The sequence below is a fragment of the Armigeres subalbatus genome, chromosome 3 (assembly GCF_024139115.2).
Source record: "Armigeres subalbatus isolate Guangzhou_Male chromosome 3, GZ_Asu_2, whole genome shotgun sequence".
Taxonomy (NCBI): domain Eukaryota; kingdom Metazoa; phylum Arthropoda; class Insecta; order Diptera; family Culicidae; genus Armigeres; species Armigeres subalbatus.
Window position 1 is genome coordinate 194680887 of NC_085141.1, and position 20138 is coordinate 194701024.

General features: G+C 39.7%; 1 protein-coding gene across 4 annotated transcripts in view; it reads right to left on the bottom strand.

Moving 5' to 3' along the window:
• The window catches only part of LOC134224403 (GAS2-like protein pickled eggs), a 166384-nt gene that overhangs the window by 124338 nt on the left and 21908 nt on the right, over nt 1–20138 (bottom strand). For all 4 annotated transcript variants that reach the window (XM_062703728.1, XM_062703729.1, XM_062703727.1 and 1 more), the window contains one exon: nt 731–1292. In XM_062703728.1, coding sequence (XP_062559712.1) covers nt 731–904 — 174 coding nt within the window. In that variant the 5' untranslated portion in view covers nt 905–1292. The remainder of the gene's footprint in view (nt 1–730; nt 1293–20138) is intronic.

Genomic DNA, 20138 nt, shown 5'->3' on the forward strand with positions numbered 1-20138 from the left:
GATTTTGAGCGTAGCTCATTTTTTTTCAATATTAATGTTTTAGTAATAAGTAGTTGACCTTGTGAATATAACATATGGATAAAGTAGGATAAACCAGTGATTTTTCAACTAGAAGCAGTTATCGAATATGTTGTAGCAAGGCCTCACAACTGAACCTTGCTCACAAGGTAGAATGTATCTCTTAATTACTTTGACAAGACACTGGCACACCGCATTTCGCGTTCCAATCCAGTCAGTAAATTATGGGCGCAAACAGATCGAGATAAACATGATGATCGTTTTGCTCCGACACGAACATGCAAGTACTTCTCCGACGTATAGAATCATTTGGAAATTGCTAATGAGTGCTCGTTAATTTAATTGAAACCGTTTTACACTTGTCAAAGAGGAGCGCGCGCTATCCATTCATAGCACCGCTGACTGGGAAGATGGATCGTAGATAATATGGCGAGATCTCACAACTAAACGAACAACGCAGGAGCAGCGTATACCAACCTGGGAATTGTGAATTGATTCCCACAACGGATGAATTAGGAATTGGGGAAAATTTTATCTTGAAATTGGTTAATCATTGTCGCACCCTAATATCTTACGGTTTTGTAATTATATAAAATTGTAACTCAGAATGCTTCTAAATGCAACTTTTCGTAATAAAAGTAGATGAAATAAGTAGAGAATAGTTGAGAACCACTTACTGGATGAATCAGATGTATGACTCAATGGAGCTTACCTTGCAAAGCGCGACGCCGGTGTCCAACCGATCCATAAAATTGTCTACGTTCATACGCAGCTCCGGGTACATTGTGTTCATCCATTCCGCCAAATCTTCGCGCATGGCATAGAGGTATTCTTCGCTGGATTTAAACGGCCGGTAAGGGCGTGCCTCGAGCAGAACGGTCGACATTTTTACTACTTTTGTAGGCGTCTAACCGCGAACGCAGCAAGTAAGGTATTGGAAACAAGTGTTCGACAAGCCCTAGAGGAGGCGAACAAAGCGAGAACACTCTTATCTTTGTTTATAAAAATTGCCTTCCAACACTATTTGTACTTTCCGATAGGCCACGGACGCAGGCACGCACTCTATCGGGGACGATAATTTGCTCAATCACAACCTTCTTATCAGTAACACTTTCTTAGTTACTTCTACGTTGCCAGTGATTGACGCATATAACAATCAAAGTCATTGTAATGGACTGGATTTTGCCCGACGAGTGGTTCTCTTTCGCCGAGTTAAACGCGCAGGTGATGCTGTTCTAAACGCTTTAGAGGCTTATCGGCCACGTGTAAGGGTTCTGAAAATAGAAAACAAAATAAAAAGTTAATGGTGATCATAAATCATTTAAACTGTAACTATAACAGAAATGCACTAGCAACTTATTTTGCCAAATTTCTTCTTCTTCTTCTTATTGGTATTACAATATGGTATTGGTACAGAGCCGCCTCGCAGCTTAGTGTTCATTAAGCACTTCCACAGTTATTAACTGCGAGGTTTCTAAGCCATTTTTGCATTCGTATATCATGAGGCTAACATGGTGATACTTTTATGCCCAGGGAAGTCGAGACAATTTCCAATCTGAAAATTGTCTAGACCGGCACCGGGAATCGAACCCAGCCACCCTCAGCATGGTCTTGGTTTGTAGTCGCGCGTCTTACCGCACGACTAAGGAGGGCCCCATTTTGCAAAATTAAAACAAGTAATTCAGCTGAACCCTGTCGATAAATATGTTGCTTCTGTAACATGATTATGTTAAGTATATGGAGAGGATTTCCCACAATCTGCTCTAACTGCATTGAATTCCTATCCATATTAACTGACGTTTGTTTCTGTCCCCATAGTGCACCACTAACTTCCATCGTGTCCACTGTTTCGGATCGATTGTGCATTATTTATTCTCGTGCTTTATGTAATTGATTAGCTTTTTATGTTAATAAACGTAGTGTCTATACGGTCATTGCAGCAGCAAACTGCAGCAGTAAACAGAATAGAAGCCAAAAACGTCTATGCGAGATAGGGCGCCACCAAGTCAGCCAGCATTGCACACAAACTCCGCAAAGTGGGTTGACTCCAGAAGACCCCTTGGGACTCGGCTTTCCCATCATGCCTTTCCAGTTGCCGTATTCGCGGTTTATTCCATCGGTGTCTCACGGTGGTATGCCCTCGTGCCTCACGCTTAAATACGGAATGAGATGACTGGCGTCAAAAGTTGGCTGCCAGCGATTGTTTGCTGGGTTGATTCCAGCATATACACATTTCTGGCTGGCCTCCTCCTTCCTTATTGTTACGAGCCATGTGATCACCGCTGTTAGAGGGAGAATACGTTCTGCAAAAAAAAGCGCTTTCGTGCCTTCCGGAGTACTTAGAAACAAAAAATACAGTTCTCAAACCAGAACAAGACAACCGAAAGCAAGTCGAAAGAGTTCCTGAGAAAATTACACCTGTCCTTTTTGGCTGTTTAAGTTGCACGTTATTTATTTTTTGCGAAACATTTAGCAGACACTATAAATTTTCTCTCTACACACGATATGAAGCACAGTGGTAAAAAATAGTCGATATCAATGCTTCGATCGGGATTGGTGTGGGTAATCGAGATCGACATATTGAAAATTAATGTCAGACTATTTTCGGCTAAAAACACATTAGTATTATTTTTTTAACTAGCGTCAGTGTATGGGGAACAGAAATATACCGATCAAGATCACTTTCTGTATCCAAATCCGAGCAAATCTATGCTTAGCATTTTCTCCATGAAACAATCGAACTTCTCTGTATCTACATAAAGGGTTTCATTGATGTTTTCAGTTTCCATTCTAAAATTTTTCATTTTTTTATTGTCTATAAATCGTATATGATGATATCTAAATTTTAACAGGTTTTGTGGGTGAACTAAAGTGTTCTTGAGTTTGGGACTTGCGTTGCGATCAACAGTATGTTGTATGTTTTACGCTATTCAAAGTTTCGTTACTTGTTTAACAAGGACAGCTTGAAATACTACCGGAAGTGGTTCCAGGGGGATTTATGCATTCTTAATTCATAGAATAAACCAAATACATTTACCTCGATTGGGAAAATAAAAAAAAATGAATGTATGAAAGTACACTTGTCATAAGACGAGTTCGTACTATCCTATTTAATTCCTCCCCATGATTGTACCTTGACAGCAACGTATTTCGACCTCAACAGTAAGACCGTCTTCAGTGTCTTGTACTTGACTCGACTTAATGTAAAGAAATTGGAGTACATATTACGACCATATACATATTTTATTTCCCTTTTTGATTTTAACTCTGAACTAAGCAAAAGAATAAACGAGTAATATAATATCATTTGAAGATGTAAACCCTTTTCAGATGTAATTTTTGGTTAATAAAAGTATACTCTGAGGTCGATTTTGACACGACTATTTTACGCGGATTTCGGGATTGACGCGCTCGTTTTTACACAGATTTAATTACACGAGTTTTTTCAAGTTTTTTACGCTTTTTTTTCTAAAATAAGGATACGTATTTTTGGGATTTAAGCGGTAGTTTTTTAGCAGTAGCAGATTTTAGGATTTACGCGGTACGTTCCACAAACCACAAACGAATTTCTTACGGTCTTTCAGGCGAGGCTTAAATGTTCTTCAAACCACAAACCATTTTCCGACGGTCTTCGAGACGCGTCTTGTGGTTTAGCAAACCACAAACCATTTTCCGACGGTCTTCGAGACGCGTCTTGTGATTTAGCAAACCACAAACCATTTTCCGACGGTCTTCGAGACGCGTCTTGTGATTTAGCAAACCACAAACCATTTCCGAAGGTCTTCGAGACGTTTTGTGATTTTGCAAACTGAAATATTTCACTCGTCACATCAATTTAACCACTTGAATTCAAATAACCTCATGAAATCAGCGACAGGATTTAACCACCGTAATAATTTGTGGATTTTTTGTTTTACGGCTCTATAAAGTGAGTGTTTGCCTCACAATAAGACAAGCGTGGAATTTGGGGGCGAGCTTTTTGTACCTTGCACCACTGACAATTCTTTACTACAAATGCGATGAATGCTCGTAGGTGCTCGTTGTTTCTGGATCGCAAAACATTGACGAACTTCGTTGAAAACAGTATCTTTGAAAGTGTGTTCATATCGTTGGTGGTGGGATTTAATGCGACGATGCGTGATAATGTGTTCTTTTGACAGTTTGATAGGGAACTGGATATCACACGAAACAATCTCTGACTTCCTAGTACGGCCATCCATACGTAGAACCTCGTGCTAGATTTTTCAATCCTAATCCATTATTCTCGTACCAGTTTTAGATATTTTAATAAAACAGCAACCTCGTCTTGGTCATACTCCCTCTGTGCCTATTTCCAGAGAATATGTTCGGCAATCTCGTATTCTTCTTGTTTTAATGGAACATTGATGCTGCAAGGCCACATGGAAATCACCTAATCAAGTAACGGAAAACCAAATCGACCACGTTCTAATCGACGGTAAATTCTTCTCCGACATCACGAACGTACGCACTTACCGCAGTGCGAATATTGAATCTGACCACTACCTCGTTGCAGTATGTCTGCGCTCAAAACTCTCGACGGTGATCAACACGCGTCGGAATCGTCCGCCGCGGCTAAACATTGGGCGGCTACAAGACGGTAGACTAGTCCAAGACTACGGGCAGCAGCTGGAAGTGGCACTCCCAACGGAAGAGCAGCTAGGCGCAGCATCTCTTGAAGATGGCTGGAGAGATATTGGAAGCACCGCAACCGCTGCACTAGGCACGGTGGCTCCGGATCAGAGGAACGACTGGTATGACGGCGAATGTGAGCAGTTAGTTGAGGAGAAGAATGCAGCATGGGCGAGATTGCTGCAACACCGCACGAGGGCGAACGAGGCACGATACAAACGGGCGCGGAACAGACAAAACTCGATTTTCCGGAGGAAAAAGCACCAGCAGGAAGATCGAGACCGTGAAGAGACGGAGGAACTGTACCGCGCTAATAACGCACGAAAGTTCTATGAGAAGTTGAACCGTTCACGTAAGGGCCATATGTGTAAAGACATAAACGGGAACCTTCTTAAAACGAGCGTGAGGTGATCCAAAGGTGGCGGCAGCACTACGAAGAGCACCTGAATGGCGATGTGGCAGACAACGGTGGCGGTATGGTAATGAACCTAGGAGCACGCGTGCAGGACATGCGACTTCCGGCTCCGAATCTCCAGGAAATCCAGGAGGAGATCGGCCGGCTGAAAAACAACAAAGCCCATGGAGTTGACCAACTACTAGAAGAGCTGTTTAAACATGGTGGTGAGGCACTGGCTAGAGCGCTGCACTGGGTGATTACCAAGGTTTGGGAGGATGAGGTTCTGCCGCAGGAGTGGATGGAAGGTGTCGTGTGTCCCATCTACAAAAAGGGCGATAAGCTGGATTGTAGCAACTACCGCGCAATCACATTGCTGAACGCCGCCTACAAGGTACTCTCCCAAATTTTGTGCCGCCGACTAACACCAATTGCAAGAGAGTTCGTGGGGCAGTACCAGGTGGGATTTATGGGTGAACGCTCTACCACGGACCAGGTGTTTGCCATACGTCAGGTATTGCAGAAATGCCGCGAATACAACGTGACCACACATCATCTATTCATCGACTTCAAAGCCGCATATGATACAATCGATCGAGACCAGCTATGGCAGCTAATGCACGAACACGGATTTTCGGATAAACTGACACGGTTGATCAAAGCGACGATGGATCGGGTGATGTGCGTAGTTCGAGTGTCAGGGACATTCTCGAGTCCCTTCGAAACGCGTAGAGGGTTGCGGCAAGGTGATGGTCTTTCGTGTCCGCTATTCAACATCGCTTTGGAGGGAGTAATACGAAGGGCAGGGATTGACACGAGTGGTACGATTTTCACGAAGTCCGTCCAGTTATTTGGTTTCGCCGACGACATTGATATCATGGCACGTAACTTTGAGAGGATGGAGGAAGCCTACATCAGACTGAAAAGCGAAGCTAAACGGATTGGACTAGTCATCAACACGTCGAAGACGAAGTACATGATAGGAAGAGGCTCAAGAGAGGTCAATGTAAGCCACCCACCATGAGTTTCTATCGGTGGTGACGAAATCGAGGTGGTTGAAGAATTCGTGTACTTGGGCTCACTGGTGACCGCCGATAACGATACCAGCAGAGAAATTCGGAGGCGCATAGTGGCTGGAAATCGTACGTACTTTGGATTCCGTAAGACGCTCCGATCGAATAGAGTTCGCCGCCGTACCAAACTGACTATCTACAAAACGCTTATAAGACCGGTAGTTCTCTACGGACACGAGACCTGGACGATGCTCGTGGAGGACCAACGCGCACTGGGAGTTTTGAAAGAAAAGTGTTGCGTACCATCTATGGTGGGGTGCAGATGGCGGACGGTACGTGGAGGAGGCGAATGAACCACGAGTTGCATCAGCTGTTGGGAGAACCATCCATCGTTCACACCGCGAAAATCGGGCGACTGCGGTGGGCCGGGCACGTAGCCAGAATGTCGGACAATAACCCGGTGAAAATTGTTCTCGACAACGATCTGATGGGAACAAGAAGGCGAGGTGCACAGCGGGCAAGGTGGATCGATCAGGTGGAGGACGATTTGCGGACCCTCCGCAGACTGCGTGGTTGGCGAAGTGCAGCCATGGACCGAGCTGAATGGAGAAAACTTTTATGTGCAGCACAGGCCACTCCGGCCTTAGTCTGATAATAAATAAATAATGATGCTGCAATTTGGTCACTGTACATATTGAGTTAAGGAGGAAAAACGATTAGCAACCAACAACCACGTGTTTTAAGTGAGTGTTCGTGCTGCCGCTAGGTTTTTCACCACCACAGTTATAATTTTGCCGTAGACGGAAAAGGGCAAACGACACACCGCCGATGGTGGTTCCATCGGAAACCTCTTTCCTTAGTCCAATTTTTCTTGCACCTTGAATGAGGAATTTCCAATCTTTCCAGATTCTATCGGCATATGTCGCTTATCTCTCTGGCACTTTTATGTTCTTGTAACCTCGATGAGCCAAATACTCTCTTTCATGAGGTGAAGCATATGAACAGCTTTCAACACAATATTACAAAATTGATGATGGGCGGTTATATCTGGCCAATCTTCTTCTGGCTGATGAAGAAATTCTGGTACCAAATAGGTACCAAAGTCCATTTGCATTTAAATAGTTACCATTCTTCTACTTCGTAAAAATATCAGCAATATCTAGTGTACTTCGTATGTAATGTTATTCCGTAATGATTGTTTCTTGCAAAATATCACAAATCCGATATGCAACTAAAAGATTGTATTGTCTTGAATCTAATGACAGCCAGTGTATGTAGTACCGTTGAAGAGCCTGTCCACAACGTCTAAACGTCGCGCTATTTTCACGTCATGATTCGCTAACACATTGAAGAGCAGTTGAACGCCTAAGGCTGCAGCAAGTAGTTCCATTCGAGGAATTGGAATTGGGATCAATGGTCCTACTTTTGTGTTAGCCGCTACCAGTGAACGTTTTGAAATTCCTGCGACCATTTAGCATAGCATTCATTATTCACGAGATCATTCCACTCACAGCCAGATCTCCATGAATCCTGACGCCTTCATTTCTAGTGACAAAACTTGAACGTATTTTTTAAGCATGACGCATTATTTCAGCTCAAAAAATTTAGTTCCTTCTAGTGTACCGTAAGCTTTTATTTATTTTGATCGATGGATAGACTATGCTCGCGGACCAATCTGAGATTTTAAGGGACAAAAAACTAGAAGAATTTCTTTCGGTTTTATCAAAATAAGATTATTTCAAGCAAAGTTATACGAATTTGAATGCCTTTAAAATTTTGCCTAACTCAGCGTTTTTGTCTAACCCACAAAATTACTCCTTTTTGTTGAAACTGAGCGGTTTACATTCATTGTCCTCCTTTTTTTTCGGGTTTTCATGGGTGCCCACAATGATGAATTAACAAAACTTTTAGTAGATTTTTCATATCGTCTAAAACAAATTAATTTCTTAAAATAATAAAAAAATAATAAGCAAAGCCTAGCTTTCCATTTTTATACAAATGTCAAATGTTTGGTGCGGCGGCGAACTCTATTCGATCGGGATCGGAGCATCTTGCGGAGTCCAAGTACGTACGATTTCCCGCCACGATGCGTTTCCGAATTTTTCTGCAGGTATCGTTATCGGAGGCGAAAGTACACGAATTCTTCAACTACCTCGTTTTCGTCACCACCGATACAAACTTGTGGTGGCTGGCTAACATTGTCCTCTCTTGAGCCCCTTCTTATCATGTACTTCATCTTCGACGTATGCATGACTAGATATTAGACTTGGAGTAATATACTATTTCAGACGAAGTAGTAGATAAATCTTCGCGTTAAGTCCACACGTTTCGAAAATCAGCTTCGGAAATGAGTTATTAGCAAATAAGTCGAACTATAGCTTAATGATTAAAACCATTCCTGCTATTAAGAATCCTTTCAGCAAGGCTGGGGAATCAAACCGTGCATTTATCGATTATATTACACCCAGTTCTTTTTTTACACAAGTGGTTTTTAGTCGATTAAGACGTTTAGCGTTAATGAAACTATGAGTTAACCACATAAAAAAAATCACCAAAAATCAAAGAAAATTCAGGTGGTATTTGAGCTATGAAAAATCAGGTTAACCGGGAAATTAAAGAATACCAACCGTATAAAAAAAAACCCGATTAATCCACCTAGCAGTGATGATGCCTTTCTCGTGCATTATAAAATATATTGAAAGAATCACATTAGAAAGGTCAAAAAAGCTCTTTAGGAGAATAGATCACATTTTTTCGATCATTTTGTATGTTTTTGAAAAAAAATTTTTTTTTGGTTTTGAATTTTTTTTTTTCAAGGGGGACCCTTGGGAATAAACAATTATTTTTCAATAATTCCAAAATACAATGTCCGATCGAGCCAATTTTCAATAGCAAACAATGGGACCGCATTCCCCGTCGAATGCAACTTGTTGCGAGTAAATCGGATAATGCTAAGTTCCAAAAAGTGTGTCTACAAAATGTGTACACATACACATACACACACACATACATACATACACACATACAGACATCACCTCAATTCGTCGAGCTGAGTCGATCGGTATATAAAAATCGGCCCTCCGGGCCTCCTATCAATATTTTGTTTTTGAAGCAATATTATAGCCTTTACGTACACTTAGTGTACGAGAAAGGCAAAAATATTGTGTGTACCTACTTAAGACGTCTAAATTATTTTCTTATTCATTTTTATAAAGGTATGTAGCATAATTAAGGGCCCTCCTTAGCCGTGCGGTAAGACGCGCGGCTACAAAGCAAGACCATGCTAAGGGAGGCTGGGTTCGATTCCCGGTGCCGGTCTAGGCAATTTTCGGATTGGATATTGTCTCGACTTCCCTGGGCATAAAAGTATCATCGTGCTAGCCTCATGATATACGAATGCAAAAATGGTAACCTGGCTTAGAAACCTCGCAGTTAATAACTGTAGAAGTGCTTAATGAACACTAAGCTGCGAGGCGGCTCTGTCCCAGTGTGGGGATGTAATGCCAATAAGAAGAAGAAGAAGCATAATTAGTGTTAGCCCAGTTTCAAAGATAGTCAGAATAGTATTTTTAAGTATTTTCATTGAACAAATGATTTTTTAGAACCATTAGTAAAATACTGAAGTATAAAACCTGTGCCTTCAACTCAACTAGGTATGAAGACATATGAGAAAGTGCGGTTTTGACTAAAGCGAAACGATGTCGATTCCAATCGTTACCCTGCTATTTTGGAAGCATCCATTTGTAGTGGGTAGAATAAATTTATTGCATTTAGCTGACATTTGCTAAAACTGCACAATAAGCGATTTTGAGATATCCATCTCGAAACAAATCAGCGATGAAAAAACTTGTTTCATTCCAGCAGTGCAAAACAAGATTATAATTTTATAAATCAACCTTTTTATCGCATATTAATGCTTGCAAATAATTAGATTTTTCGGGATCTGATACTCCTCTCGACTCGTTTCCGAAACCACTGTGTAGCGATAGGCGTTCCGTTTCGCCAAAGAGTGGCGTTTGGTAAAGCGATAACGTAGGCATCTGAAACCAGTTTCCCCGACAGCCGCCAACTTAATTATTATTCACTCGAAAGCTTTCAAACTCGAACCTCTTTCAGAAGTTAAGAACGAACCGCACTTATCTGGTAGCGTGCCATATTCATAGAACAATTCTTTGGCTTTTATTCAAATGAGCGTAAATTGATTTGCGAACAATCTATTTCGTGGGACAAATATTGTAATCTGAAAGAAAAGAACATGTTATAGCTTCTGTAGTAATGGTTTACATGTCAAATAATAAAATCACGGGAGTTTATTTAACGCCCATTCCAACAGATACAGATTTTAAAACTTACCCTTTGTGCCTATGTTTATGTTTGTCCCGAGCAACCACCTTGTGGAGTTTTGAATTTCTTAATGTTTCATGCGGTATTTCAAATGTGGTCCATGGTCATTATTGGCATATCAATCCGGCTTTACGCCTCATTCTCTGCGGTGTCGCAATCCTACACACTTCCAACGGTTTTCCTTCTATTTACAAGATGCTAAAATAGGTTCCGAAGCTGCCACATTTCACCAATGTATCGGAACCGGTGTCATTTGTGTACACTGGTAAATAATTTGCACCATGAACGCTTGTATTGTTGGTAAGTGTTTGCTATCTCCAATATTGGGTTTCCTTGAATGGGTTGTGTTGTGCTCTAAAGTAAGCAAATCATTCACATCCTCAATGTCCACCGATTCTAAGCATCCAGAACTGTGTTGACTTCTATCGTCGTCCCTCACCCATATCCCGTTGACCACTTGCAACCTTCTTCATCGCATAGCTCATAACCATTTCATAGCCTCTACTTGATGGTGCACAAAACAACGCAAGGCATAAAAAACGCCCACTTTGTGTTCGCGAGAAGTAAATCCATGTAATTGACAGCTATTGCGTTACAATCGACGACGATGACGATGCTGGTAGGTGACCAACAGCGACGGATCGACGTCGGATGGAGAAATCTGTGCGTCTGACTGGACTGAGCCAATCATTGATGGAAATCAGCTCGGAGGCCTTGTCTTTAACGGCACTAGAGTATATTTTATATGGATACAAGAAACTCTCGTTAAGCTTGTTGAGGGTTGAGTTCTTAGATAGAACAGCGAGGCTTTCAATATTACATTGAAGCCAGAACCGCTTTAAGTAAAACGAAACTGCGTGTAGTTTCATCAAAATAAAGTAGATAACCCAATTGCCAAAAGTTTATTTCAAGTTTGTTTAGAATTTCGCTAATTATGTAAATGATATTAGTGTGGCCGATTTCAGGATATGAGTGTACAAGTCTGGAAATTGAAAGTTGTTCTAGATTTGTTTGTACAATTCACAGTTTCAAACAGGCATCAATAATCGATCAAACTGATGTCATAATTCTTTCTACAGCTAATATTTTTGGTTTGCTTCCGTTGTTGAAGTGTAGACGTGTTGTGAGCAATTTATTCAGTTACAAAAATATTGGTAGTGACTTAAATAAATTTACCTGTGGGACCCACTTACCCCTTCAAACGGGGCAAGTAGGACCTATTCTGCTCTATACTGTCGAACGAAACTAATTTGAAAAATGTAGATATAATGCTCATGTAATTTCTGAGTCGTAGCATTTCAGATCATGGATGGAGGTTTATTGCTTGTCAGACTTTTGTTTTTGGCAAATGAAAGGGATTACAATGTTAGCAGATATAAAATCAAGGCAACAGCCGATTTACCGTTTAATTGTCTGTTGTCTGGCTTTACATTAGCTTACTTTCTTACTAAATGTGTTAGATGGAAGAGATAAGCAAATATTTGTTCACTTTTCGAATAAATGTTTCTCTGTTTAACACAAATTATTACATAAACTAGAACCTCAAAAGGAACGTTTTTATTCAGGCGGTGTTGTAAATTTGTAATAGAACGAAATGGCCAATTCATGTCTTAAGCACTTTATTTATCTTAAAATCTGTTAATCTGATGCGAAGTTTGAAAACACAAGACAAAACCTGTTGATCTATTGTAGAATAAGTAGATTGTTTGCACTGTAAACGGAAAATTTTGCATAGATATAACCATTGCTCTTTTCCATGAGGGAGATAATTTTCAGAAAGTAAAATACACATTAGGTACACTACTTCTTAACAACTAAACCAACGATATCAACTGCATATGATTCAGATCCATATGACATATGAGTGTCGAAGTTATTTTTCACTAGACAACAATCTAAAAACAGGTAAAATGGCCCTATCGAAAATGTTGTTCAAATATGTCCCACTTGCCCCCATGTATGTTAAAAATCAAGGGAAAGTGAAAATTGCAGATTTTGGCTTTAATCAAAACTTTTAAATCGTTTTTGATGTCACACAATTATTTAATTGCTCAAAATATTCACTTTCCACATCAATGATGAATTTAGGAACGACAATTTTGTTGAAAATCCATTGAATTAAAATAAAAGTGATAGATTTTGCCGGTAGTTTAAAGTCATGATTAAACAATACCATTAGGGTAACCGTACCCTTAGTGGAGGTAGCACCAATAGTGGAGGTAAAGGGGTTTTAATGAGATTTATCATATTTATACACTTTACGATGGTTTCAGTTGATGCGTCGTGCTTCAAATATCATGTTAAATGCAACTTATCTTAAGATTTCACTTGAAAAACTATTAAAAACAATGATTTTCCTTACCAAAATTGACTCCCTGCAACTGTATGCAGTTGCAATATGTATGCAACTGTACCAATAATGGCGAGTCTCATGAGAAACCAATGGATAGCACCACTATGGGAACCAAAATTAATTTTTACCGCCACTAAAGGAACAGTGTACCCATAGTGGTGCAAGCAATATTTGGTAATTATTGATGTTAAATGACATCTATCTCATTTTTGTTAGCAAATTTATTAGTTTATCTATTAACTAAGATATTAAAGCAGTAAATTTTCCATAATTATCAATTTAAAAAAAAAATTTCTTATGTGGATCTACTAATACCTCCACTATTGGTACCGTTACCCTAGTATGGTGCCGCAAATGGTTTTGATTCCAAATTTTTTTGTGTCAGGCGAATTCGTTGATAATTCTGCTTCATCTTTCTGGAACATTGTTGACATTAAAAACGTTCACCGATTAATTGGCAGCCATAGTACACACTAACCCCGTATTTTCACTTGCCCCGGGGTACCTTACACAAATTCTTGTACCACCTCTATTTCGTCACCACCGATGCAAACTCGCGGTGGGTGGCTCACATTGTCTTCTCTTGAACCTCTTCCATGTACTTCGTCTTCGACGTGTTGATAACTAGTCCAATCCGCTTAGCTTCCCTCTTCAGTCTGATGTAGGCTTCCTCCATCTTCTCAAAGTTACGTGCCATAATATCTATGTCTTCGGCGAAGCCAAATAGGAGGACGGACCTATTGAAAATTGTACAACTCGTGTTAACCTTTCCGTCCCCAACGTCTGTTTTTAAGGGCTTTCAAAAATCTAAACTGCTTACAATTTTAAGTCAAAACAGGTCGTGCGACACCTATGATATTTATAGGGTTCCTGGCCCACTCGGATCCATTCCGGCCACAATCCGGAGGACCTACGGAATGGCCATTTTTTTAAATTGATTCAAAATAGGTCTTGCGACACCTCAAAGTTCATGATTTTACAAAACAATGATGGGAATGATATTTTTAGGGTTCCTGGCCCACTCGGATTCAATCCGGCCACATCGGTCACAATCCGGGGACCTACGGAATGGGCATTTTCTAAATTGATTCAAAATAGGTCGTGTGACACCTCAAACTTCATGATTTTACAAAGCAATGATGGGAATGATATTTTTAGGGTTCCTGGCTCACTCGGATCCATTCCGGTCACAAACCGGAGGACCTACGGAATGGCCATTTTCTAAATTGATTAAAAATAGGTCGTGTGACACCTCAAACTTCATGATTTTACAAAGCAATGATGGGAATGATACAAGGACGTAGCCAGAAGGGCAGGTTGGGGCAAAACAACTCGAAAAATTTCGAGCTCAAGAATTCTCCTTGAAATCTTTCTAGAAGCTCCCCTGGGAACTGTGAAATTCCTCCGGAAAGTTATCCACAAATTCTTCTGAAAATCGTTCGAAAATCTTTCTCATCTAATTGTAATTTCTCCTTATATAGAAACCCCTCACTAAATTTGTTTTTTTAGGAAATTCAAGAGAAAATTCCTTGAATATTTCTTTTCTTCTCCAATTTTTCCTTCAAGACATTTCTTTGGCTATTCTTCCAGAAAAATCTCCGGCATTTCCTTCAGGAATACATTCGAGAGTTCCTTCAAGAATACAAACGGAATTTCCTCCCAAAATTCGGCTAGAAGTTTCTTCAGAAATTTATGACGGAAATCCTCCGATTTCGCTCCATAACTTGTAAATCTATAAGAAATTCCTTCGAAAATTTTTCTAGGAACTTCTTCGGGCATTCCTCCAGGAACTCTTCTTTTAATACCTCCAGGATAACTTTCAGGAGTTTCTTCTCTAGGATTTCATTCTGGAATTATTTCCGCTATTACTTAAGAATATCCTTCAAGAATTCATCCAAAACTTTCTTTAGAAATTTCTCCAGGAATTCGTCCATGTATTTCCTGGGAAATTCTTTCAGGTATTTTCCCGGGAATTGCTTCAGGTACTTCTCCAGGAATTCCTTCAGGAAATTTTCCGCGGAATTGTCCTAGAATGCTTTCCGGACTTCACTAGAAATTTACTCCAGAATTTCATTCGGGTATTAATTTGAGAGTTCCTCCAAGATATCTTCTTCAGAACTAGACTTCGGGAATTCATCCGGTAATTTCTTCAGCATTTCATCTGGGAATTTCTGCATTAATTCCTCCTGGTATTTTTCCCGGAAATCCTTCAGATATTTATCCAGAAATTCCTTCATGAACTTCTCCAAAAATTAGTTCAGGATTTCCTTGTGAGAATTCTTCCGGGAATGCTTGTGGGAGTTCTGGGAGCTCGTCCAGGAGTTTTTCCAAAAGTTCCTCCGGGAATCCCTCCAAGAACTTCACATGGAATTCCTGGAGGATATTTGACAGGAATTTCACGGGAAATGGGATTTCGGAAGTTCCTCAGAAATTCAACTCTGGGTATTCCAACGGCTGTTCCTCTGAAAATTCCTCCGGGAGTTCCAGAGAGTTCCGGGAATTCATTCAGGCTTTTTTTTGGGAATTTATCTACAAAATCCTCCAGAAGTTCCTCGGAGAATTTCTCTGGGAGTTCCTCTGGGAGATCCTTTGAGAATTCTTCCAGGAGTTTTTCCTGGAATTCTTACGGAAGTTCATTTGGGAGTTCATCCAGGAATTCTTACGAGAGTTACTACTTCTTCCTGTAGTTCTTTAAGAAATTCCTCCAGAAGTTCCACCGGAAGTTCCTCCGAACATTCCTCTTATAATTTCTCCGGAAATTTCTCCAAAAATTCCTCCGGGAGCTCCTCCGGAAATTACTCCAGGAGTTCCTTCTTAGAGGAACACTCGGAAGAACTGCCGTAGAAACTTCCGGAGGAATGCTCATAGAAACTGCCGGGGAATCTCCCGGAGGAATTCCCGTAGGAACTACCGGAAGAGTTCCCGTAAAAACTCCCGGAGGAATTTCAGGAGGAACTCCCAGAAGAATTCCTAGAGGAACTTCCAGAGAAACTATTGGAAGAACTTTGGGAGGAATTTCCAGCTAAATTTCTGAAGAAGACCTAAATGATTTCCTGAAAAAAAAAAGCCTGCATGGTTTTTTGGAAGAGCTACTGGTGGAACTCTCGGAGGATAAACGGATAAACACCCGGATGAATTGCCTGTGGAATTCCCGGAGGAACTCTCGGAGGAATTCTTGAAATAACTTCCGGAGGAATTTCTGAAAAAACTCCCGGGAGAATTTTCAAATGAACCCCCGAAGGAACTGCCAGTGAAACTACCAGAAGAATTCTCGGAAAAATTCTTGGATAATTCATCTTATAGGCAAATCTCGTCTAGCTGAAATCTTTCTAGGGGTATGTAGCAGGATCATCATCAGAGGACCTCCCGGAGAATTCCTTGAGGAGCTCCCAGAGAAATTTTTGGTGGAGCTTCTGGAGGAATTTCTATATAAATTCCTGAAGGAGCCCAAATGAATTCCAGAAAGAAGGCTTGAATGAATTCCCGAAACCCCCGTAGGATCTGCCGATAGAACTACCGGAATAATTATCGGAGAAAATCTTGCAGGAGCTCTTTGAGAAACTGCCAGTGGAATTCCCGGAGGAACTTCAGGAGGAATTTTTGAAATCTTGAGGAAATCTTGAAGTTTCCACCGGAATTCTTCAGGATTTCTTTAGGAATTAATCTAGGAATTCCTCCGAAAATTCCATTGTTGATTTCATTTACGGTATAATTTCTGTATAAATCCGAGTGGGCCAGGAACCCTAAAAATATCATTCCCATCATTGCTTTGTAAAATCATGAAGTTTGAGGTGTCGCACGACCTATTTTGAATCAATTTAGAAAATGGCCATTCCGTTGGTTCCCGGGTTGTGACCGATGTGGCCGAATTGAATCCGAGTGGGCCAGGAACCCTAAAAAAGTTGCATGATCACGTTCACGGAGAAGCTTTAGGGTGCGGCCAGAGTAGACGCGAAGTGCGATGCGAAGCGTCCATACGATTTGACAGCTCCTTATTATTGATTGTTATTCCTTCGCGTGTAATTTTCGCGCGACGTCGCGTAGACGCGTCTACTCTGGCCGGCACCTTAGGAACTATAGAGAATAACCACCGCTCAAGTTCATTGTGTGACCAATTCAAAGAGTGAATTTTGAAGAGTACCTTAACTACTAATTTGGAAAAATTCGTTGTTCGAGATTTGTCTATCAGAAACTTCACTTTTCTGTGCACCCAGCTTTGCCTGCGAATGCGCCTTCTCAATGCCATCGATTAGGCAACAGGATACAAATACAATTCATACAAAGGTAATCTTGAATAATCTCTCGACCAAATCACGCATCTGCTCTCTTATGTTTGTACGAAAGTAAGATGCGTGCTTAACTGGTTTCATCGATCTAAGTGCCTCGATATAACTAAGACCATCCGGCAAGATGAAATAATGGTTTATGGGTTGATCGGAAATTATCCCAAAGGGGATGTTTATTAGGTTACACGTTAGGTTGTTTATTATGTAAAATAAGCAAGTTTCCACTGCACAGTGGGCCACGTCGTGGAATTAGGAGGAAAAAAATATTCTCACCATAATGATAATTTTTTAGGATCAAAGTGTCTTCAGCAAAGTCAAAGCTTATTATTTAAGCTTTATTTTGAAGTTTGTTGCAATAGGGTGGCCCCACTACATTTTGAGATAAAATTTTTAACTTCTATATTTCTAATTTTAGCATTGTGCGATGTTCTAGAAAGTTGTTCCTTATTTAATTATGAGGCACTTTGCTGAAGAAACCATTTTTGTACGTCGTTTGTATCATTTGTTATGATAGTTTTACATAATTATGTTAGGGTGACCCTAAAAATCAATATTTTGATTGTAACTTTTAGTTTCAATTTCTATCGAATTGACGTCTTCTACAAAGTTTTAGAGCATAAAAAATGCACGTTTTGGTTACATAACCAAGTAAATTCATTGGTGGATTGCAGAGATATCACTGTTTTCTTGAAAAAAATCCGTTGTTTTCAAATGCTTGTATTTTGAATGGGGAAAAGGGGATCCATTTTTCCCTGGTTAGGCAGAGGAAGGGCTAAGGATTGCTCTGCATATTTTGGTATTGGGGAATTTGAGGGAATTTGAGGTTTTTCCATCATTTAAAAAAATGGCTTTATGTACGAGGAAATCAAAATCATCAGTTCTAGAAGTGTTATAAAACCGAAAATTCCGCCCAATTCGTCAAAAAAAAATGTTTATAGTAATCATAACTTCCTTATATATTTCCAGCGCATCTTCACTCAATATACCGATTGGTAGAATAACATGTTCAATAATATCAACGCTTATCAACGTGACAACTTCACTGAACAGACCGTAATCGTAGGTTGTTTACATCACTCGTTCAATCGATTTTACTTTTAAATCGCTAGGGTGGTACGGAAAATTAGGTTTTTTAGTGTATTTTTCATTTAATTTTTATCTAGATATATATTAGGGTGGTTCAAAAATTCTATTTTTCTCCACACCGATCACTCAATTCTGTCCCATGTTCTGAGTGTCCTCCGCGAATTGATTTAGCACGAGCCGTTTAAATTTGCTTGGGAATTAGTATGAGCAAAGTGAACTTTTCATCATACTGATTATGGCACTTTCCAATTAGGCGCTGGCGAAAACAGAACCAACATAGCCAAAAGGAGGCCTAAAGAATTATCACTTGGATAATCGTTCGAATATTTAGTAATCGATTTTAATTTATGTTGTAGTTCTTTGGAGCTTATCGCGAAACTACTTCACAGGCAACATTGCTGCTCTTGGCGCGAAAGATAGCACTGACAAAAGGAGAAGTTCAATAATCATAACCAAAGATTCGCAAGCTGGATTAAAACCGATAACTAATTATTGGAACGATTAATCAACATGCGATTTTGGCCATGTGGGTTCTTTTTTCGCTTTATGGGGAAGCGCCATAATCAGTAGGATGAAAAATCCACTTCCTCATACTAATTCCCATGCAAACTTGAAACGGCTCGTGCTAAATCAGTTGTTATCAAATTTCGCTCAAATTCGCGGAGGACACTAAGAACATGGGACAGAATTGAGTGATCGGTGTGGAGAAAAATCGAATTTTTGAACCACCCTAATAATAGATAAAAGTAAAATAAAAAAACTACGCTCGAAAAACCTAATTTTCCATACCACCCTAACGATTTTAAAGTAAAATCGATTGAACAAGTGATGTAAACAACTTACGATTACGGTCTGTACAGTGAAGTTGTCACGTTCATAAGCGTTGATATTATTGAACATGTTATTCTACCAATCAGTATATTGAGTGAAGATGCGCTGGAAATATATAAGGAAGCTATGATTACTATAAACATTTTGTTTTCGACGAATTGGGCGGAATTTTCGGTTTTATAACACTTCTAGAACTGATGGTTTTGATTTCCTCGTACATAAAGCCATTTTTTCAAATGATGGAAAAACCTCAAATTCCCTCAAATTCCCCAATACCAAAATATGCAGAGCAATCCTTAGCCCTTCCTCTGTTCAACCTAGGGAAAATGGATCCTTTTTCCCCATTCAAAAATACAAGCATTTGAAAACAACGGATTTTTCAAGAAAACAGTGATATCTCTGCAATCCACCAATGAATTTACTTGATTATGTAACCAAAACGTGCATTTTTTTATGCTCTTACATTTTGCAGAAAACGTCATTTCGGTAAAAATCAAAACTAAAAAGTTACAATTAAAATATTGATTTTTCAGGGTCACCCCAACATTATTATTTGAACTTATCATAAAAAATGATACAAACGACGTTCAACAATGGTTTCTAAAGCAAAGTGCCTCAAAATAAAATAAGGAAGAACTTTTTAGAACATCGTGCAATGCTAAGATAAAATTTTATCTCAAAATATAGTAGGCCCACTCTATTGCAACAAACTTCAAAATATAGCTCAAATAATAAGCTTTGACTTTGCTGAAGACACTTTGATCCTAAAAAATTATCATTATGGTGAAAATAGTTTTTTCCTCCTAATTTTACGACGTGGCCCAATGTGCACTGTTTGAAAACAAAGTTATGTTATAAAAAAAGCATTGAATGCTCCGCACTTTCCGCACAATATTGCCCCTCGATACTGTATTGCAATCACAAAAGCGACACTGTAATTGTAAAGTTAAAAATGTTTCCAACCATGAGCAGAAAATCAAACTTGAATATTAAAAATTCAAGTTGATAAGTATTTAAGAGAATGTCTCCAACCTAAAAAACACCTGTACCAGTGCATCAAGATCAGTATTTCTAGATTGAACATTCTTTGTTCTAACAAGCAATCGCACTATATTTTCGAAACAACAAGTTTCGCACTTACGCAGTGTAAATTACGCAATAAT